Source organism: Ochotona princeps, chromosome 16 (genome assembly GCF_030435755.1).
Source record: "Ochotona princeps isolate mOchPri1 chromosome 16, mOchPri1.hap1, whole genome shotgun sequence".
Taxonomy (NCBI): Eukaryota; Metazoa; Chordata; class Mammalia; order Lagomorpha; family Ochotonidae; genus Ochotona; species Ochotona princeps.
This window is the reverse complement of record NC_080847.1, coordinates 25,758,489-25,782,481: the sequence shown is the minus strand read 5'-3', so window position 1 is coordinate 25,782,481 and position 23,993 is coordinate 25,758,489. Positions and strand designations below refer to the sequence as shown.

The window sequence follows — 23,993 nt, the reverse complement described above, 5'->3', positions numbered from 1 at the left end:
CACACGGGAGATCTGAATGGAATTTCTTGTTCCTGGCTTCAGCTTGGCCCTGATCTGGCAGTTGTGATCATTTAGAAAAAGAGCCAGCAGATGGAGGATCTCTCACTCTCTCTGTCTTTTCTTCTTCCTCTGTCACTCTTTCATTTACATAAATGATATGTATACATATATATTTTTAAAATTGTATTTATTTTAATTGAAAAGGAAGACTTACAAAAGAGAGGGAGAGACAGACAGACAGACAGACAGAGAAAAAGATCTCCTGTTCACTGGTTCACTCCCCAAATGGCCACAGCAGTCAGAGCTGAGCTGATCCAAAGCCAGGAGCCACGAGCTTCTTCAGGGTGCCCCATGCAAGTGCAAGAACCCAAAGCTTTGGGCCATCCTCCACTGCCTTCCCAGGCTACAAGCAGTGAGCTGGAAGGGACGTAGAGCAACCAAGATATGAACTGGTGCCCAATGTGGGAGCCCAGCACTTGCAATGTGAAGATTTAGCTACGGAGCCATCATGCTGTGCCCAAATGAAATATTTTTTTTAATTATTTGAAAACTAGTATCTGGCTTCCTCGTGGCAGTGGTTTCCCTCTTGTTGACATGCCTTGCAAAATCAAGCAGATCAAGGACTCTCTGCTGACAGTGTGGTACAAGGACATTAAGTCTGTCAAGATCAAGAAGAATAAGGACAATGTGAAGTTCAAAGCATGCTGCAGCAGACACCTGTGCATGTTGGTCATCACGGAAAAGGAGTAGCCTGAGAAGCCCAAGCTGTGACCACCAGGCCTGGCGGTGAAGGAGCTGAAATGAAGAGAAGCCATTGGAACTGCATTAAAATTTTTAAATGACTTAAAAAATTATTTGAAAGGGTTGGAAATCAAGAACATAAAAATAAGCACAGAGAAACATTAACTTTGTAATATTTTATTGCAAAGTGATGGAACAAACTTATCAAATCGAACCCCTACGTAAATTAAAGCTCTCTGGATATATGCCTCTCTTACCAAGAAGCGAATTCCTTTGAATTGGTTGTATACTTAAGTTGGTTTGGCTTCATAAATATTTTTCCAGAGGTGGAAGATTTCTATAGTTTGCATATCCCTTTCATTGGCAGATCAAGTAGATAACAACACTCATCAAATAAGTTTAGGCCTCTCTGATTAATTCACCAACTTGGAAAATTACTAAAATTAGAGGCTCTCTGTATTGTTGCTCAGTGAAGAGAAGCTACCATGATAAACAGCAAGTATCTTTTCTTACATAAATTAAAAATTTTTTTTTACAGAGGTAGGAAGAGAGCAAGCAAGCGAGAGAGTTCCCACTAGCTGGTTCACTCATTAATGCCCTAGGGCTGGGCCAAGTCCAAGTTGGGAGCTGAGAATCTGAACAATGTCTCCCATGTGGGTGGCAGGAACACTGCAATCCAGCCGTCACCACTACTTCCTCTCTGCATTAGCAGGAAGCTGGAACCAGCAGCAGAAACAGGACTGAAATGCAGACACTCAGATAGGGGATGCAAGAGTGCTACACAGCACCATAAGCAATAGGCCCGAGACCTGCTCTCATTATGTTCTTTCAGAACTTGCTTTTCCAATGTCACAATTTATCCTGCAGCCTGAAAGGGAAGTCTTGCTTGTTCCAGCTCAATCTATCAGCCAAGTACAAATAGAAAAACTAGATAAAACTAGATAAAAACTAGATAAAATATTTGGCAGATGTGGTTTGAAGGCATTGGAGAACTATCAAGACACCAAGGACTTAAGGAGCTAAGATCCTCAAGAAAACTCAGAAGCAGAAAATGAAGTTAGTATTTCATCTTGTTTCAATCTCATGGCCTTTATATGATTTCCAAACACTGCTCAAGAACAGGACAAGCTGAGCAATGATTCTACTAATCCTACTGCTCTGAAGAGGAAATAGGAATTCAGAGTCTGCTGTGCATCCCCCAAATATATTCCCTATATGTATGTGTACCTCTCTCTCTCTCTCTATCTATCTATCTATATACACATATATATATACACATATATATACATATATATACATATGTATACATATACATACACATATGTATATGTATATACATATATACATATATACATGTATATGTATATACATATATGTGTATATATATCTAAATATATATCTATATATATATATATAGATATATACACGTATATATATATCTAAATAATCTATTCCCAATACAAACAAGTTAGAAGGTGGGACCTAAGGGGAGGCAATTAAATCTTGAGGTTTCTGCCCTCATGAATGGATTAATGTCAGTCTTGCTGGGATGAGTGAGGCATCACTAGAATGGTTTGCCCTTTGCTCTGTTGCTCTCTTATCTTTTCATCTTTGGCATGCTGCATGACACAGCATGAAGGCACTCACCTTGACATTGGATGTCCTAGCCTCCCAAACTGTGAGAAATGAACTTCCGTGCTTTATAAATTACCCAGTTAATAGCATGTTATAGTGACACAAGGTGGACGAAGACAGAGCCTAATCAGGAAAATAGACCAGGATGAGTAGCTCAAGTCTTCAATTGATGTTCACAAAGAGCTATGTCCTAGAAGTAGGTGAGAACCAGAAATAGATCAACGCTTACAACGAAGGAAATCCGGCTTTGAATAAACTTAATCCCTGACTGGATTAGGTGATCTGCTTTTCCCCCTGTTTACTGGGAATAAAAGCAAATCTTTATAAGAAGATAAAATTATCCAGAGTCTCAGATCATCTTAATTTTTAGAATTTCAGAGACGACATCTAATTCCAAAGTACAAGTCATTTTAGGAGATGGGCCATGGAGCTGAAGACACAGATGAAAAGGGAACACATTTAAAAAGATTCAGATATTGGAGTTATTAAATATGAGCTTTAAGATAGCTATGCTTACATAACCATCCTCCTCCATGTTACTTGAAAGACGTTGGTACTACATGGACAAGGCACACAAACTTTGTCCATAACAGTCTCTCAATAAATATTTACAAGCTTGAACTCTAAAATCCAAAATAATGATATTAGTACATTTTCATATAAACATAAATTATTTATGTGCAATTCAAATTGGATTTCCAAAAGCCTGCTTTAACCAAAGATAGCTAAAATGATTTAATCTGATCCACAAACACAAAATTAAGTAGAAACAGTCATTCTCTTTCTATTTCATTACAGGTTTTCTGATTGTGTTAGGAAAGAAGTCTCAGCTTGGTAGTAACACAGCATTCATACTGTTTTTTGTTTTGTTTTGTTTTGTTTTGTTTTTTAAATTTATTTATTTTTATTACAAAATCAGATATACAGAGAGGAAGAGAGACAGAGAGGAAGATCTTCCATCCGATGAATCACTCCCCAAGTGAGCGCAACGGCCAGTGCTGCACCGATCCAAAGCCGGGAACCAGGAACCTCGTCCAGGTCTCCCACACGGGTGCAGGGTCCCAAGGCTTTGGGCCGTCCTCGACTGCTTTCCCAGGCTACAAGCAGAGAGCTGGATGGGAAGTGGAGCTGCCAGGATTAGGACTGGTGCCTATTTGGGATCCCGGGACGTTCAAGTAGAGGACTTTAGCCACTAGACCACGCCGCCGGGCACATTCACACTGTTTTAACACTTTAATTTTTCTTTCTGAGAAAGACGTAATGGGCCTCAAGTTTGGACCATTGGTAGATGATATTCAGCTATCTCTGTTCCAGGGTTCTTAAGGAAGATGCTGTGTGGTCATCTGAAAGTCTGCTGATGTTTGTGGACCCTGCATCAGTGCAATGATTATAAATAGATATCATCAGTTGTTTAGTGTTATGAAAGGAAAAATGCATTAACATGGATTTTCATTCACCATTCCCTTGGCACCAAAGTTTGTGATGACTGTGTTCATTCTTACAGTTGTTTTCTACTTATGGGAAGTATTTGCAACGAAGTAGAGAGCTAAACTAAAGAAACACATCAACTAAGGCAGAGTAGGAAATATGACAAACATTTAGTGTGGAAGTTGGTGTTACAGCAAAGAATGCTATCTTAACCCAAAAAGATGACTTTAGTGAGGGGAACTTCAGCCCCTTCTTCAGTCTTCTGACTGCACTAGAATAGCACAGGAACTTGCTCACTTACTCATCAGACAACTCCTATTTATTCAGCAGTCTTACCAAGTACCAGACACTTCTAGGTGTGGAGATACAACAGTAAACAAGGCAAGGGCTTTAACCACAAGGTGTTCACTTTCTAGGGGAAGGATATAGATAGACAAGCAGAAGAACTTTGAATACGGATATTTGCCCTACAGAGAAAAATGCTTGGCGTAAAAGCGAGAGAGGAAAGGTGGAAGTCTAGCTTGGTACTAGGCTTGGTTAGGAAAAGACAAGACTCCCCACTCCAGCAATGTCTGGAACAATGTAGAGAAACAGCCAGGGTTTTTGGGTCATCTCCATGAGGAAAGGAATAAATGTGTGTTCTCTCTCTGAGTTGCTCCTCTTGACACCTGGGTAAATGGCTGTTTACACAGGCAGATCACCCAGCCGCTCCCTCAAAGGTAAACAGCTGCTTCCTGCCTACCTTGAAGCACAGATTGGGGACCTGAAACAGAGTGTACCCAGGTGAAACCAGGGGTTCCCCCCCCATTCAGTTTTCTTTCATTCACTCAACCATTGATTGTCTCTGAAGTGCTAGGCACCCATGTGGCTAACAGGAATATAGTAAAGAACAAGCAAGAGGGCATTTCTGCTTGGACTCCATGGGAAATCTCGGGTTGTCTGAGTTAGCAGTGCTTCAGTGCCACCATCATGGTACAGACAGAAAATCAAAATCTGGATAAACAGAGTGGCTTGCCAAACATTCCAAACTCAACTGTAGAGTCCAAGCGTGTCAGGTCTCACAACTTTTTGGCAGCTGCTTACAATGCCTGGTAGTTCTGAGGTGGTTGAACTTGGATAATATTTGGGTCACATCCTCTGAGAATGTCTTCCAGAGACCAGCATTACAGTGAACAGGTGGAGCAGTCTGTAGGACCTGTTTATGTCCTGGTTGCTCTGCTTACAATTCAGCTCCCTGCTGGTGTGCCTGGGAAGGCAGCCGCGGATGGTCTGAGTGCTGGGGTCTCTGCCACTCACGTGAGAGACCTGAGGGGAGTTTTAATCTCTTTGCTTCAGCTTGGTCCAGCTCAACTGTTGTGGCCATTGAACAAGTGAACCAGTGAATGGGAGATTTTCTCCACTTCTATATGTAGCTCTGCCTTTCAAATAATAAATGAAATCTTTTTAAAAAAAGAAAATTTTCTTCAGTACCAAACTGTCATGGTTTAGGAAAGAAAGCAAACAAAAACAAGAAACCTCTCTTACAAACACAGGGAAACGAATCCAACTCTAAGTGCATTCTAACCACATGCACTATTTGGGCTGACTGCATTATGTTTGTTTACATTATTCTCCAGAGGACACTTCCCAAAGTCATTTCGCCTGCTGGAATTAGTACAGCCTATAGTTAAGGCAAAAATGTATTACATTTAACCACACCCTCCATTTTCACCACATGTTGTATTTTCAATTGTTTCACTCATCTGTTAAACCAGTTTCATGAGCATCCACTGTGTGCCAGGGTAGGTGGGAGGTCCTGTAATTTCAAGATAAGCCAGAGACAAACATATTCCCCATCTGGGTTCTGCCCCCACGGTTTGGTGTGAAAGGTGAGTGCTCATCAAACAAATGGCACATAGAAATATAAATACGATTTTACCACCATAATAGGGGTGTGCATTGGCTCAGGTTTTCCAAGAAGAGTGCTGAGACAGCATGCAAGAGATTTTTTCGGAGGAAAATAGCTATGAGTGAAAAATAGAAGGAGACGGGGAGAGCGGTAAGACAGGAGAGCATTCCTGTGAAGGAGGCGAGGAGGAAGGAAGGATGGTTCTTAGGCAGCAGTGTAGGTCTTAGGAATTTCTGGCAAAGCCAAACCAAGCTGCTCACAAGAGTAGTCTCATGCTCTCAACGATGAAGCTCCTTGGTCTTTCTGCTGTGTCTGTTTAGGAGTTGCAAGCAACCCTTAACTCGAGTGGGGCTGGCAGTTGACTATGCTCCCCTTCAGTCAGGGATCAGAATTCTAGAAAGATGGAACAACAAGCATAAGGCACATCAAAGACTTTGTGAAAGGAGAACCAAAGGCCTGGCATGGTAGCCTGATGGCTGAAGTCCTCGCCTTGAACATGCTGGGATCCCATATGGGTGCTGGTTTGAATCTCAGCTGCCATCCAGCTCCTTGCTTTTGGCCTGGGAAAGCAGTAAACAAACAAACAAACAAACAAATAAAGATTTACTCTTTTTAAAAATAGTGGAATCAGAGACAAGTTTATGTCGGGGCAAAAAAAATTAAATCCATGTATATTTCATGATAGGCATTTTTATGAACATTTTTAAAAAAGATTTATCTATTTTTATTGAAAAATCAGACATACGGAGAGGAGGAGAAACAGAGGATGATTTTTCATCCAATGATTTACTCCCTAGGTGGCCACAATGGCCAGAGTTGAGCCAATCTGAAGACAGGAGCTTCTTCCAGGTCTCCCACATGGGTGCAGGGTTCCAAGGCTTTGGGCCATCCTTGACTGCTTTCCCAGCCCACAAGCAGGGAGCAGGATGGGAAGTGGAGCAGCCGGGATTAGAACCAGTGCCCATATGGGATTCCAGTGTGTGTAAGACAAGGACTTTAGCTGCTAGGGCACCGCGCCAGGCCCTTTCATGAACATTTTAAAGAGCTGCATACATGGATTTCAAATTCTTTGCATAATATAAAAACTTTCCAATTCACTACTTCCAGTTTCCTTGAGTGTTTATACAAAGGCCATGAATGAGTTGCTGAGATGTGGGTGATCAGAGAGAGCCTGGCGTGTTCTTTCATAACACATACCTAAACCTGGTCAAATGGGCCTAGGATAGAGGGTGGGTTCCCGGTGTGAACCAGGGTTTCCAGGTGGTTTTATGGGAACAAGACTCCTGGGACTGAAGAAGCATTCCACTTGATGTCATACACGTTTATTAGGGTTAGAAGAGATATTAACAACTTGATGCATCCCTGCCAAATGTAATTTAAATATATGTTTACCTTGACCCAGGCAAAAGTTCTTGAAATTTTACGTTTCTTGTTTGAGTTTAAACATTGGGTGATTCTAGGTAAAAATCCAAATCACTAACTTTTCTCAACAAGCCAGATCTAGCACCTTCAGATCCTGAAAAAAAGAAAAATTAGCTGGAAAATAGTAGAGACTGTCTCCTTTAGATATGACAGGATTAATGTGATTGTTGATCAATAAATACTTATTAGAAGGATGGAAAAAAATGAGAGACCAGTTAGAGGCCCAAAGGTCAGCATGGGTTATGGTAAAGGAACCTTTGCTGGCCTGAACAATGTGTTGTTTAAGGTTAGAAAAAGTCTTGATTGGCAATGTTTTCCAATTTTTGGGAAGGTAGTATTCTCAGCATGAAAAGTTCCAGACCCCCAGATTCATTGAAGCTGGACTTAGACAAAGATGAGCATAAACAAATTTCATAAGCTGCCCAGAGCAGCTCCAGCACACTACTGTTACATGGGAGGCCAGAATTACTAAATTCCTGGAATCATGACCTTTTGGAACGGTGCCTGGAACATAGCAGGTGTTCAATAAATGTTTGTTTTACCAGGAACAGAATAGGTCAAAGCCCACAGATGGGAAGCAGGAAAGGGCAAGAAGGAAGACGAAGAAATAGGGGTGCTGACCCCAAAACTATGAGTCAAAGGAAGGTTGTGATTCTTTTGATTATTAATCTTTCAAATTCTTTTATCCATCTGAGGTTACATTCTGCTATAATTTAGATTTTGAGTGTCTCCCTAAAAGATACACATATTAAACACTTGGTCACAGGATGTATTGGGAATTGAAGAGGTGGGGCCTAAGCAGAGGTCTTAAGGTCATTGGGTGATTCTCAAAGGGAAGTGTGAGGTTCTTAGTCTGAGTGTCTGTCTTTCTACTGTCTTTCTTTATCCTGCACACTTGAGATGTAATCACTTGCTCAAACAGGGATCCTCACCATTGCCATCCTCCACCATGCATCCTGCAGCCCAGAGCACAAGTGAACTGATGCAGATGCCACATCCTCAAATCTCCAACACTGTGAGCTTGGTAAACCTTTGTTCTTTCAAGTCACTGAGTAATACTCAACCCCGTTTTTTTTTTTTTTTTAAGTCTATGCTTATTAACATGAGAAGGTGACCAAATCATGATGATGACTATCACATAAGAACACAGCATTTAGATGTGTCTGCTGTGGTACAGAATGATCTCATTTAACAAAAAAGAGAAGATAAACGTATGTGCATACGTTTGTGACGACAAATACATAGACTATTTATGGAAAAACACGTAAGAAATTCATAACAGACTGGAGGACTTGGGGAAGAAGGAAGAAGGAAGACAATTGCTTTCACTACACTTTTACTTTTAAAAAAGTATTTATGTACTTAAAATATTTCTTAGTTTTTATTTGAAATGGAGATTTATAGAGAGGAGAGACAGAGAAAGATCCTCCAACTGATGGTTCACTCCCCAGATGGCTACAAAGGCCAGAAGTGAGCTGATCTGAAGCCAGAAGCCAGGAGTTTTTTTCCAGGTCTCCTACATGGGTACAAAATCCCAAGGACTTGGATCATCCTCTGCTGCTTTCCCAGGCCATAAGCAGAGAGCAAATGGAGTAGCTGGGACTCTTACAGGTACCCATTTGGGATGCCAGTGCTACAAGCAGAAGATTAGCCTGAAACGCTACTGCACTGGCTCTTTTATCAAGTGTAGAGCAGAAGTGGAGCAGCCAGGACATGAACTGGAGACCGTAATTGGTGCTTATCCTGCAGGGCAGAGGAGTAGCCTGATGTGCTGGCCCCTTTTTGCTCTTATTTTTACCATTGTTGTATTTATTTGTCCACTCAAGTTGCACAACTGTCATCTTGACAAAAATGGAGTAAAATAATAAGATCTGTTAACATGATAACTAGCTACAACACGATGGTATCACACTACTATACTATACTAAACTTGATGATTTTGGTTTCTGACAAAACTGTGCTCAGAATAGTATACAGGAATACAGACTAGAGTTCTAAAATGCACAGCAGTGCACATATTTGTCTACCACTCAGTAGGAAGGGGAGATGTCAATGGGGTGAGGATGACATTCTTAGGAGGGAAGAGGTCTCAGGCTTCAGAGTGCCTGAAGTTAGGTTCTTTGAGAAATTATCCAGTGGAAATGTGCTTCACAGGGATCTCAGCTGTGAGGCAGGTGTGTGAGGCGTTTAGCCTCTGCTCCCATTCTACAGCATTTTCCCTCTGGGCCATGTGCAGCCTCGTGTTGAGAAGTTGTCAGTGTGGCGAGGCAATGAGTGCAGAAGGCTTGTGGACAGGGTGCTTTTCACATTGCTGACCTACACAAAGCCTGTGTCTAAGCCTGTGTGCTTATGCGTCAGGAAGGAAAGGAGAGCCAGGCAGGGGATGTATACAGTCATGTTGCTCAGTTCCCAAGCCGCTGGGAGGGAACCAACATCTGCAGATGCTCATAAAATGCTAGGGCACTTACATATGACTCGTACATACCCTCCTACATATCTTCTTACACTTAAAAAAATCATTTTATCTTATCTGAAATACAAAGAGAAAAAAAAAAAACTCCCATTCACTGGATTCCTTCCCAAATACAGCAAGAGCTGAAAATTTAAACCAGATATCTCCCAGGTGGGTGGCTGAACCATCCCAGCTGCCTTCTAATACAGACATGAGCAGGAAGCCGGACTGAGAGCAAAGCTGTAACTCAAACCCAGGCATTCCAAACCAGAGTGCTACAAATATCCCAAGCAGTGTCTTAACCATTATGCCTAATACCCACTCCATCATATACATTTTGTCAGCTCTAGCTTACTTGATATACCTAATAAAATATGCATTCTATATAAACAGTTATTGTAGTGGGGGCTGGGATTGTCGTGTTGCAGATAAATCTACCACTGGCAATGCTGGAATCCCAGGTGGTCAATCATTCATGTCCCATCTTCTCCACTTGCCATCCAGCTGGCCAGCTAATGCCCTAGAAAAAGCAGAAGATGGCCCAAATGGTTGACCCCTGCACCTGTGTGGAGAGCTGGAGGGAGCTCTGGTTTTGGCCTGGCACCATGCTGGTTGTTGTAGTACTCTATATCTCCCACTCTCTGCAACTGTTTTTTCTTAATAAACATTTAAAGATTCGTTTTAATTTGAAAGGCAGATTCACAGAGAGATGAAAGAGGAGGGAGGGAGGGAGAGGGGGAGAGAGAGAGAGAGAGAGAGAGAGAGAAAGAGAGAGAGAGAGAGAATCTTCTATGCTCTGATTCCTGATTCACATCCCAAATGGCTGCAATGGCCTGGGCTGAGCCAAGACAAACTTCTTCTGAGGCTCAAGCATCTAGGCCATCTTCTCTTTACGCAGGCCCATAAACAGAGTGTCATATCAGAAGTGGAACAACCAGGTCTTGCCCTAGTGCCCACATGGATGAAGTGTCACAGGAGGTGGCTGAACCCACTACATCACAACAATGGTTCCTACAGGTACATTTTCCCCAAAAAAGATTTTTGATCTGGAATTAGTTGAAATAGTGGATAAAAAGAACACATAGATTTGATGACAAGCTGGTTCTTGAGTCTTACTGAATGTCTTCTTGGAATTCATGGGAGGTTACCTCATCTCCATACCAACAGCCCTGCTGCACTCTCAGGTTGCATGTGTGAAAGTCCTAGTTGGTATCATTGCACATCTTGGTCTTCAGTAACAACAGGGAAATCCTCAGACAGAAGGTACAAAATGAATGATGCAGGGGTAAAGAGGGGAGGCACTTGGTAACCCTGGATATGGGAGCTGCTGCCTTAGCATACACTTCCTTCTGTTACACCAGCAGAGGCTGAAGTAATGACTGTAAGTGGGAGGAGCCACACCCATGCCAGAACTGCTGGACAACAAAAAGGGCCAGGGTAGATTTGAAGTGGTGTAAAACAGAAATCCATTCCAGGGGGGAAAGAGAGAGACCAAGTCAAGTCCAGCTGGCATGTCCAATGGGCTAAGTCACCTCACCTGAAGCCAAGTTATGGTACTTCATGAATGAGAAATTTTGTATGTTTTTGTGTCTTCTTTACTTGAAAGCTAAAGGGGGATAGACAGAGCTCTCTCATCTGCTGGTTTACCCCCCATACACACACACACATACAACATACACATATTCTCATCAGGACCACCAGGACCTGTCCACAGCATCTGGGGCTGGGACAGGCCAAAGCCAGAAGCATGAAATCCCATGCTGATCTCCCACAGGAGTAGAAGAGACCCAAGTCCTGGCACTGTCACCTACTGTATCCCAGGGTGTACATTAGCAGGGAACTGGAGTCAGGAGCTCTAATGTGCAAAAGTGAGCATCCAAAGAGGCATCTTTCTACTTATTTATTTATTTTTACTAGAAAGGCAGATCAGATTTATGGAGATCTTTCATCCACTGGTTCACTCTCCAAATGCCTGCAATGGCCAGTGCTGAGATGATCCAAAGCCAGGAGCTTCTTTTGGGTCTCCTACATGGGTGCAGCATTCCAACGCTTTGGGCCAGCCTCTACTGCTTTTCCAGGCCACAAGCAGGGAGCTGGATGGGAAGTGGAGCAGCTGGGACTTGAACCAGTGCCCGTATGGGATCCTGGCACTTATAAAATGAGGATTTAGCCACTGATTCATGGCACTGCATCCCCAAAGAGGCATCTTAACTTGCTATGCTAGTCACCTGCCCTCCATATAGTTTTACAAGTAGATTCTTAAGAATCTACATTTAGAGGCATTATTTCAGTCTTACTTGCATGATTATAAGGTAGAGACAATTAAACAATGTTAATACACTTACCAGAAAGAAAGACTTTTCTAAGATCCAAAGTTAATCCTCCAAGGAGCAGATCACACTATAACAACAAATTTCCATTTTTGCTTAAATTGCTGTGCTAATAAACATTGATCTAAGCAACTCTTGACTCTGTTATTCTTCTGCACAATAGGCCAAAAACATAGATAGGATGATTACACCGTTTAAAAGGGATTGGTGAAATAGGTGTTGTAGTGCAGTGGGTTAAGCCACCCCTTGGGACACCCACATCCCATATCATAGCACCTGGTGTGAATCACAGACTCCACTTTTGACTCAGCTTCCTGCCAATGCATCTGCGAAAGAGCTGCTGATGGATCAAGTACTTGGTTCCCTGCCACCCACAAGGTGGTCTGGGATGGAGTTCTTGGCTACAGTCCTTATTGAGGTAAATCAGCACATGGAAAATCTCTTAAGTATTTTGAAGACATAGCAAGCACATTCACCAAATTTATGGGTGACATGATTAGGAAAAAATGAGTTGGTAGGTTTGCTGGCAGATTTTGGATTCAGATTGCATTCTGAGACAGCGGGTTAGATCAAAATAAAACCCATACAATTTAACTTCAGAAATGTTGACTGTGTCAGTACAAAACTGAGGAGCTGGACTGACACTGATTAAGTTGCAAATGAATGGGGAATTTAATGAACGTAAGAGCGATAGGATTCAACAATAGAGCTGCTGGTGTTTTCTTAAGCAACGTTTGACTGCAGTAATAGAAGCCCTGTTCTTGGTGGTAAACAGTGATGGTCCTAGCAGGTTCTGTGAGGACCATTCCACAGCTGGAGTATTGTATGTTCTGCACTGGGTGAAGAATGCGCAATTACGTACACAAAGAATTTTAACTGGGTGTCACACAAGGAAGCTTATCAATACTGGAAATCAATGAACACAAAATGATAGCATTTAATGGGGAGATTGGTGACCTCCATCTATTTGACAGGCATTCAGGTAGAGAATGTTTGCTCAGGTTCAATTTTTTTTTTTACTATTATTAATTTTCGCTCATGTTTTAGTCAACTACTGCCACATTAATACTGTGTTGACTTATACCTACATCTGTTTGTGTCTTCTGAACATGAAGGTGAGCTAGAGTTTGTTTGATCTCCTGGGCTGGGCTCCAAACCATGATTGGTTTCAGATAGGCTCCATATGTGTTTTCAAACAGTGCACTTCAGAATATTTTTCTCATAGTGACAGAAGAAGCAAAAGGGGGGACTGCACATTAAACATCTCTGCTGGTATTGCACCTACATCCCTACGCCCCATTGCCCAGATCAAGGCATTTGAAAGTCAAAGAAGTATGATGGTCTTCAAAAACTTTTTAGAAAATGCATATTATGAAAGAATTGTGCATAGATTTAAAAATGTTTTGCCCCTAAAATCTTTATTTTTTCAAAAAAAGCATAATGTGTTCTTTTGCCTTTTTTGTCTTCTTATATATTTTTTAAAGAATTATTTATTTATTTGAAAGGCAGGGTTACAGTGAGAGAGGAAGGGAAAGAGAGAGAATCTTCTATCTGTTGTTTTGTTTCCTAAATAACCAAAGGACCAGAGCTAGGACAGGCCAAAGCCAGAAGGCAGGAGCTTCATTTAGGTCTCCCACATGGGTAAGGGGCACAAGCACTTGAGCTGTCATACTGCTTTCCCAGGTGCATCAGCAGGGCGTTGAATTAGAAGTAGATTAGCCATCCACATGGGAGATAGGTGTTGCAGACAGTAGCTTAACCCATTGCACCACCAAGTTGGCCCCAAATTTAACTTTTAGTTTTCCACTAGTCTTCTGAAGTATCTTCATATACTTTGTGCTTTATGAGACCATAGGAAAGGAATTACATGATTTCCACTACAGAGCAATGAAACAATTCAATGTATCCCACCCTTGACAAATATCCTAGGCAAAACAATCCTTGGTGATATAGCATTCTAGGCAGTCAGAGTTTGGTATAATATAAGCAGCTGAATGATCACCACAACTCTGCTAGGATGGCTACAAACTCATGAAATCCTAGTCCCAAAGGGGTAAGACAGAGTCCAATGGCTTACTCCCCAAGGACATCAGAAATGAAATTCCAGTATCATTCAAAAGACACTGAGCCCATCAGTGTCTTTTTGCCTACGACAGTCAGGAATCCATGATTCTACATCACCTTTTCTTCTGCTTTGGATGTCCTGGAGCTGTTTCTGTGCCATCCTTGGGGAGTCCCCTTATATATGGGTTATTTGTTTCCATGATTGCTCCTACTCTTCCCAAATATGTGGAAGCATCCTCTCTGACTACTATCTTGGTATAAAGCATCACATCCTTAGTGTGGTATGAAACCATCCCCAGCACATACACACAGTTGCAAACCACCTTTGCAACCTCATCTCCTACTTTTACCACATCGTTGTCCTTTCAGATCAGCCTCTTGGTCCTTCCCTATCCACAGTTTCTGCCTTCTAGAGATCTTTTTCCCACAGCACTCTTTTTAATCTCAGAAGTCCAGACCCTAACCCACGCCACCCAGTGCAAACCAAATCACGTTCTTTAAGATATTTTAACCAGTTCTCTTTTTTTTAAAGATTTATTTATTTTATTACAAAGTCAGATATACAGAGAAGAGGAGAGACAGAGAGGAAGATCTTCCGTCCAATGATTCACTCCCCAAGTGAGCCGCAACGGCCAGTGCTGCACCGATCCGAAGCCGGGAACCTGGAACCTCTTCCGGGTCTCCCACGCGGGTGCAGGGTCCCAAATCCTTGGGCCATCCTCGACTGCTTTCCCAAGCCAGAGGCAGTGAGCTGGATGGGAAGTGGAGCTTCTGGAATTAGAACCGGCGCCCATATGGGATCCCAGGGTGCTCAAGGCAAGGACTTTAGCCGCTAGACCACGCCGCTGGGCCCTAACCAGTAGTTCTGTTCAGAAGGAGGTCTCTTCTATTCTTCAGAACAATTCTAACAGTTCTCATCATGTTTAGCTTCTCATGGTGCAAAAGAAAGTGACTTTGGAATATTTGAAATTAACTATTCAGATCCAAGTCTAACGTTATTAGTCTCAAAGCAGAAACTGGCAGGTGATAAGGCTTTAAGCAATAGGGACGCTTGGTTAACTCACACAGAAAAGCATGTAGAAGTAGGTGGTCCCACTTGGATGTATTACCAGTGACCTAGGCTCTTTCTGTCTTCCTGTTCTGCCATTCTAAATATATCAGTAATATCTCTCCCCATCCTTGCAAGATAGCTGCTTAGCTGACACATCATATTCTCACACCAACATACCAAGCAAGAATCAAGCAGGCATACAATAAGTGTTCTTGTTCTATATTTCGCTTGCCAGAAAAAGAGAACTCAGACATCTCCTACATTTTCTTACATTTCATGGGCTAGAATTAGGTCACATGCCCATCCCTGCCCTATCATTGACAAAGAATATTCTATCAAGATGGTTTTAGATCAAGGATGAGCCATAGCTGGGGCTGCACTGTACTGAACCAGTTCCAGGCTCTGCACTGTACACAAGAAAGAAGGTGACACGGGAGCTTCCCTGGTGACTCAGGTCAGCTGGTCCACACCAGCATGCTTCTGGGACAATAAGCTAGCTGAGGGCAGGAGCAAGTCTGTGTGCACATGAGCGTTGTGTCTTTAGCCTCGTTCCCCAGACACATGCCAGATCCCTGAAATCTTTCTCTCTCCAGGCCACTGGTTCTAAGGCAGGTTTTATTATGCAGTTGTAATGATTGCAGTTCCTATCCCCTGCTCACTTTGTCTTTTGAGGATATTTCTTTCCCCAAGATCCCCAAACAAAAGTCAAGTTTTTACTGAAGGCTGCAGAGCCACCATAAATATGGAAATAATCTAACCTATAGGCTAAAGATTTAGAAAAATGTTCATCTATGCAAGAGGTTTGGATTAAGCAAGGCTAATTTGTAGCAATTTTGGCGGGGGGGATTTATTTATTTACCTTGAAAGTCAGAGTTATAAAGCAAAAGAGAGAGGCAGAGAGATCTTTCCATCTGCACTTTACCCCCAGGATGACCCCAACAGCCAGGAGCCAGGATCTTCATTTGGGTCTCCCATGTAGGTGCCAGCTTGGGCCACCTTCTGCTGTTTTCCCCAGGCCATCAGCAGGGAGGCTGGAATGGAGGCGGATTAACTGGAATTCAAACCTGTGTCTATATGGGATGTCAGGGTCACAGGCAGTGGCTTTACCCACTATGCCACAGTGCCAACCCCTTTGCTCACAGGATTTTGTCTTTCTTTTTTCACATGCCACGAAGCAGGATGAGAAGTAAATGTGTCAGACAAACCAAGGATCACATATTAGATTCAAAATCCACTGCTTGTGTGACCTTGGGCAAATTACTGAAGCTCTGTGTACCTTTTTCCTCCTTGTGCATAAAACAGGAGGCCTCTCCCGGGTGAGCATTACCAACAGCCACCATAACAACAGTTACCACTACGTGAGTGCCAAATCCAAGGCAGGCCCATTTGAGACATTATCTTTTTGCCTCTTCTCCACCGGGCAGTGAGGTCGGGACTGACATGGCCCCTGACACTCAGAATAGGTGAGGGCCTTGCCCAAATTCACAAAACTAACAGGCAAGTGTTGAGCGCAGGAGTTTGATGCCAAAGCCATTTCTGGAGTGAAACAATTGTGCAATACTTTCTGGTTTCCCTTTCTCTTTTCTCCAATTATTTGATACTACTCCGAAATCATCCCAAGAGTTCCTCTTTGTCTTAGTTACATAACACACCGTTCCCTTTCCTTCTTTCTCCTGTCTGGCTCCCAGGTAAGGCTTCAGTCTTTTCATCAATGCCCATATGTGCAAATCTTTGTTAATGTGCAATTCTTTTGGACACTTGTGCCTTGTTCGAGGAAGCAGAAAGATCGATGAACTCAACTGGCCTCTTTCACTTTAACTGTTTTCACTTGAGCCTGCTATGTCACCCGCGAATCTCCTCTGCGTCCTCTCCGCTTTCTTGGACGATAGCAGCCTGCTTTGACTTCTCTTTTAAAATCCCCCACACGTCTCTGTGTGCCCCACTGCTTGCACTGGGCCTCACTAACAGCCCCATATCCTTTTCATAAAGGATGCAGGATGGCACAGTGGACTTTTGTCCCCACCCAGAATCACCGCATTCATCACAAATACCATGCCCTGTCTATCAGATACCCTCATTTTCTCTTTTCAGGAAAGACTGGTGTCCGCTTTCGCTCTGCCTCCTGCAAGCAAAGAGCTGACATTCCCTCCGTTTGTGGCTGCTGCTTGCCAACCTCTGCCAGTTTCCTTGTCTGAAGGACATCAGTTGACCAGGATGCCCCCACCTGGAAGGAGATTTGAGTTACTGGAGGTTAGCAGTTTCACCAAAGCCAGTTCTTCGTAAATATCTGAAAAACCTCCTGGCTTCTTCATCCCAGTGAACATATTTCTTATTCAAGGACTGCAGAGTCTCATCAAAAAGGAAATATTCTGAGCCTGGTTCAATGGCTCAGTGGCAAAATACTTGCCTTGTAAGTGCCGGGATCACATGCGGGCACGGGTTCGTGTCCCGACTGCTCTGCTTCCCATTCAGTTCCTTGGTTACGATCTGAGAAGGCAATAGAGGACGGCCCAAAGCCTTGGGACTCTGTACCCACATGGGAGACCCAGAGGAAACTCCTGGTTCCTGGTTTCGGATCAGTTCAGCTCTGGCCATTGTGGCCACTTGGAGAGTGTAGCAGCAGATGAAGGATCTTCCTGTCATTCCTTCTCTTTGTAAATCTGCCTCAGCAATAAAGATAAATAAATCTTACTTTCTTTTTTTAAGGAAGCATTCTCGGGGTCTGCTTGGTCTACCTGCAGTGCTGACATTCTATATGGGTGCCAATATGTATCACAGTTGCTTCACTTCTTATCCCGGCTTCCTGCTTACAACCTGGGAAAGCAGCGGAGGATGGTTCGAGTTCTTGGGCCCCTGAATCCAAGTGGAAGAAATCTTTTCCTCTGTGTCTCTTCTTCTCTTTGCCACTATGCTTTTCAGATAAAAAAATCCATTAAAGAAATAAAGTCCTGATATGACCATTATATTGAACTATGAGTATAGCCAAGAAATTTGAGAAAAGAGTTTAAAATAGATTCATTATGGTTTACTTGCATATCTTAGGAGCTGTCATTAGTCAGGCCCTTAATAATTTCAGTCACTGTTTTGAACATAGTTTGTAAAATACATTATATCATTTAATCTATGTAACAAAGTGTGAAGGAATAGATCATCATCCAGATTTAAAGGGAAAGTTCAGGCTTGCAATTTCCATTTAGTAGGTGTCGGAGGGAACTGGAACCCAGACTTTGGTGCCTTTTCTACTCTTCTCCAGCCTCACTTGCGTTTTGTTCTGCACACTACCTCTCTGATGTTTCCGTGTTTGCCTTCTGGTTAATATTTACTCCCTTCTCGTTAGTACACCCTGTCAAGGGTGTGGCAGGGGCTTTCTGCTTCCTGAATGTTCATTACGCAATTTAAGCCACTTCACATCCTTCTAAAAGGACACTGAAAGTGACAGCTCTCAGCTCATAGAAAACCCACAGCTGACTCCCCTGTGCAATGGCTAGGATGGAGGTTCCTGTCTTCCCTTTTGTTGAAGCTTCTTCAAGGGCAGAATGGCCCAAGCATTACCCAATCTTCACAAAATCCCAGAAGAATTGTAGGAAGCCCCCAAACACCCTGGAGGAGTTGCTGGAGACATTTAAAGAAATGCCCTGATTCACAAGGTTACTGAAGATGGGTAGGGGTAGGGAAGAATCATTAATTTTTTCCATTGTAGAATCCATGTGGTAGAAGAAATGAAGATTTTTTTTGAAGCCAGACCCAGGCTTGTGGGGTGACCTTGGGCAGCAATTCTGGACTTGTTTGGCTCACTCCGATTTCCTCGCTGGTGAAAGGGGATAACAATATGCCATCCTAGCAATAGTTTGTGGATTTATGTGATTGTGTCTATAAAACACCCACCAGATATGTGATAAGTGAGGTGTCTTCAAAGCCGAAGCAGCAGCTCTTCTCAGAGAAATACCTTGAGTCATACGGCAGTCCCCAGGGACCTGAGGTTCACTCTCAGTCTTGTTTCTAAGCCACTGAGTGAAAGTGTGCCTGTTAGTTTCATTGCTTATTTCAAGAGCTTGACTTAGGAAGTCTCTATCATTCCACCATAATGACAGCTGAGCAGCTTACATAGCACTTGAAAAATCTGAAATACTGCTAGGTAATTTATTTAATAGTAGAAATAAAGGAATGAAGAACAGAAAGGAGAAAAAGACAGAATTCAGGACTGATAGGTCCAGCCTTGCAGTGTGGATCAGATTGGTGTTTGGTACTCTTTGATCTCCCTTAAAATAAGAAAAACAAAGGAACAACAGGCAATTGGCATGGCAGTAAAGACACCCAGATTCCATATTGAGGTGTCTGGGTTCAAGTCGTGGCTCCAGTCCCTATTCCAGCTCCCTCCTCATGTGCACCCTGGAGGCAGCCGACAGTGACTCAACATTTTTGGGTCCTGTCAAACATACACAGGAAACCTTAACTGATTTCCTGGCTCCTAACTTCAGCTTAGTCCAGCCCAGCTTTGGTGTATATTTGTGGAGTGAACACGTGGATGCAAGATATCTTCTACTCTCTCTCTCTTTTTGTTTATGTCTTTCAAATAAACACAAATAAGTGAAACTTTGTTTTCTAGGAGGGTGTTAGTCCTCTGTCATCCACCCAATAAACACACACACACACACACACACACACACACGTATGTATACTTGCAGAATGAAGCATTTCTCCCATCACTCCCCACATCATACCACAGAGAAAGCTGCCTTCATGCCAGTGATCTCCCTGCCTCAGTGCCCTCATTTGTTGAAATGTGCCTGCGAACAACTGTCCTGTATAACGGCCCAAGCTATGAGAGGAGCCAAAGAGGTCAAGTGATGCAGGACCACAAGGTGTGTCCTGATTGAGGTGGAGAGACTTCCTGGGTGAGGAGAAGGATTACTGGACCAGTAGTGAGCAAATCTGAGCTAGAAGAGAGACTTTGAGAAGCAGTGGTTTTATGTCTTAGAACAACTCACGTCTTGGCACAGCACGTTCATCATCTTACAATGGGGAAAGTGGGAGCTGGTGGCTGGGCCTCTCTGGGTTGGAGGTACCTTGAAGCTACCAGGAGGGAGGCACCTTGAAGACTGCATGTGTGGAACATGTAATTTCTGTCAATGTCCATGGGCAATCCTGGGTTATTGCTGGACTTCTGTTTTGCTGTGTCTTTGTCTTACACTGCGCAAGCAAGAATCCATACATTTTCAATATATACACATTTTATTAGCTTCTAAAGTCTCTTTGGAGTCACATCCTTCTCTTACAAAGTCCACAGTTAGATCAATGTAGAAAAGCTGATATGGGTATTGGATGGAGAAGGCAGACATACCTTGGACCACATAGATAGCCACTATAAACAAGTACTGGCTCAAGATGTCCAGAGATGATTTCTAGAAGGATGTCAGTTATTTGCACCTTTTTGTTTTGTTTTATTTCTTTTCTAAAGATATTTTTATCTGAAAGACAGATTTGATAGAGAGAGGAGAGAAAGTTCTTCCATCTGCTGGTTCCCTCCTCCAAATGGCTGCAACAGCTGGCAGCTGAGCCGATCTGAAGTCAGGAACCCCTTCTGGGTTTCCTCACACTGGGTCCCAAGGCTTTGGGCCATCTTCCACTGCTGTCCCAGGCTAGAAGCAGGAAACTAGATTGGAAGTAGAGTAGTCAGGACATGAACCAGCATCCAGAATGCCAACACTTGCAGGCAGAGGATTAGTCAATGGAGCCATCACACCTACCCCTATCTTGACCTTTTAAAAAAATAGAAAATTTACCATTTTAACAATAGTGGCTCAAAAATAGTCATGATCAGCAGAGGACAGGCCCTTTTGTCTTTTTGAAAGGGCTGAACACTGCGATGTAGAGTATCTGCCCGTGTTGTAAATGGAGGACTGGCAGGCAGAGTAGATGAAGCCTGCTTGAAGCGCAGAGCTGGGACTGCCTAGATCAAGGGGAGCTTCCATCAGCCTTTGCTAGCTACAATGAGTTCTCCTGATTTCCTAGGCAGGGGTCTCCTCAGTTCCAGAAAGGGAACGGAAGGAGTGAAAAACAACAGAGAGAAGCAGAGATGGAACTCATGAAGGAAAGAGGAAGATTCCTCCTCCCTCCTCCCACTCCCCCTTAGAATTGCTAGTGAGGGCCTGGCATGGCTTTCAGAGTGACACCTTCTCCAGCACACCCAATGACGTGCATCCTCCATGTGGCTGTTGCCCTATGCATACAGTAGAACACATACCACCTCAAACTCCCTCATGGGAGATGGTGGTGCCACATTGTTATTCTCAGGGTTGGGGGGAAATATTTTCGAAGAGACCTAGAGACATGGCTTCAGAAATCCCAGCAGGCTTGGATCTGCACCAGAATCCCAGCCTCTGTCCCAGGTGAAGGGAAAGTAGATTGTAAAACACTTTGGGTATTATCAAAAGTTATTTCAAAAGCAGCAACCACCTCTTCTGGCTGAGCCAGGCTTGTGGCCGCAAGTTGGAATAGAAGAGACGTGGAACATGCCTCACAACCTCAGTTTTGGATAGCTGCTTGATCCTTCTGCTTTCTCTAGGGTGAGTTGGGGACACAATGTGCTTTCTTTCTTGAATCTCCTCATCACATGTTGTGGTGGCCGCAATAGGAAGTGCAGCATACTGAAGTCTTGGCATTGATGTCTGATGTCAGGAAGGAGTTCACTTAGGTGGTGGAATTCCTCTGACCCTCAATCTGTTGAGCTGTGAGATGGGAAAACAACCCATCCATTCAGTCTCGAGGAGAAAATTAAAGCCAAACAGTGATCGTGCAATGCCTACCACAGGCCCAGGCATGGGAATACTCAGCAAAGGCCAACTCTAGCTGGCATGGTGGCTATCTCAGCAAGCTCCACCATGGTGCACTAAGGCTATGTGACTTGGGATAGCCTGGCTCCAGCACTTCTGTCAATGACTTAAGATAGAAGGAGACATTGTGGGACTGTAGCAAAGACCGACAGGTATAACCCCTGTGATGTGCTTAGCATAATGCCCAGGTTACAAGGAATAGTGACTGGGTGATATGTGTAGTCTCCACAGGGGTACTGTGTAACACAGACCAATGCTTAGCCCAGGCTTGCCCTTATGGATCCAACAGTCTAGGAATGCATGTGAGAATGCTCACAGTGAAGCTGTGGTTGGAGAGTGAACAATGTTGGTGATGTCCATTGGTGTCATCTCAGGCCTTGCTATAGCATCCTGTGTGCATTGAGATGGCTCAACTTCCAAGTGCTGGCAAACACCTGAATGTTTAGCCAGTGCTTCATCTCTCCTGAGCTGCCTTTGCAGTATCCTGCTCTGCCCATATGTTCAGTAGAGAGGAAATCCCAGAGAATTAAAGCCCCCTCAGGAGCAACCCTTAACCAGTGCATGGTGGACACTGGAGTGTGGATACTTTGGCTCCCTTGCACTTTGGTGTACCGGATCTCGCAATCCACAACAGGGGTGTGCTGCAGCTGCCCACTGATGGCACAGCACCCCACTGACTGGTTGTCATCTTGCCTTGTCCAAGTCTTCCTATCTCTGCTAGTTAGTGGGATCACCTCCAAAAATCTTTGCTTTACAGTCTGTTATGAGGATGTGCCAGGGATCCACGGTAGAGACCAGGAGAGAGACTCTTTGTTCTGATGTCTGTCAATGGGAAACTCTTCCATTCTGACATACCTGGTACCTAGGTTCCAAGAAATCCACCCTGGAGTCCTTGCTTGGGGCAGACTCCCTTAGCAATGTCCCTGGAGGTAGGGAGCTGTGGGTGGGCTGATGCAAGAAGCTGGGATTGTGACTCTAGGCTGTGACAACATCCCAGCTGTGGGCCTCTCAATTTAAATGCAACATCTGTGAACAAGGGGAAGCACACTCCATCCAAGCAAATTGGAGCTTCCTTTCTGTTTTGGATTTAAACAGGAGATAAAGTATAAAAAAGACTTAACTTTCCAGGTCTTTTTTATGTCAGAAATAAATAATCCAAATCAGAATAGTAGATCCAGCTGAGCAAGATGAAAATATCCTCTCTCCCAACAGTTAAGGAAACCACTGAGCTAAAAAGTAAAACATATATACGCGACTTCTGAGCCAGCTAATTGATATGTGAGAAAGTCAAGGTCTAGCCTACTTTGTCTAGGAATAATAAAAATGTGGAAAGACAAGGGGGAAGAAAATATACTCAGAGCCAACTGGGCTATTGACGTGTTCACTGGAGAAAAAGGAACACTTGCCAGTGACAAATCTGCCTTTTCCAGAATGCCGCCCCCCCACTCCAAAACAACATGTTCCTTGTTGTAGCAATTTTTTCCCCTTCTACTCTAACAGAGTTTGCAAAAATACAGCAGCCAACCCCAGTGTACGTGCCCAGGCCTTTGAAAGAGCAAAAAGATGAAAGAACAGGATTTTCTACAAATAAATCAGATTTTTTTTACAATAAATCTGGGGCTAGACTGTTTCGTGAAGCACAAAGACAACTCAGGGCCCGCCCCTTCAGCTCTTCTAAAGCAAACACCATCATTTCCAACCTCTCACAGGTGGTTTTCCTCCCAAAACAAACACAGAAACAAATATTTACAGAGCTAGGAAAATTCAACACAAGTCACCTAGGCACAAGGTTTCTTCACCTCATGCCCAGGATCTCAGGCCTGGCCTTAATCAACACAATGTCACACCTAGTTTCCACTGTGGCACAGGAAGTCCTTGGGCAAAAGAGAATGAGCTCCCAGCATGTATTCATAAGGAGAGAGGCCACATCTTGGAAAAGAAAGTGTTTGTCGCTTGGAGGAAGAACAGAGTTCAGACAAAGGAAACACCATTGACTTTCCCCTCATCTGCCAGAACTCACAGAACCCATCCTCAAAGAACCCACAACCCACTTGCAAATCAGTTCTGTTTCTTAACAGCGCCAAGTGGTGCTGGCTGCCATACCAACCACCTTGAGTCTTTTCTTATCTAGTTGCATGCGGGAAAGGTT

General features: G+C 43.4%; 1 protein-coding gene across 1 annotated transcript; it reads left to right on the top strand.

Moving 5' to 3' along the window:
- Positions 1-594: 594 nt before the first annotated feature.
- LOC101520168 (large ribosomal subunit protein eL38-like) lies at positions 595-804 on the top strand. Its single transcript, XM_036492690.1, is given in 1 exon segment — positions 595-804. A coding segment is annotated over 1 exon segment (210 nt).
- Positions 805-23,993: the final 23,189 nt, after the last annotated feature.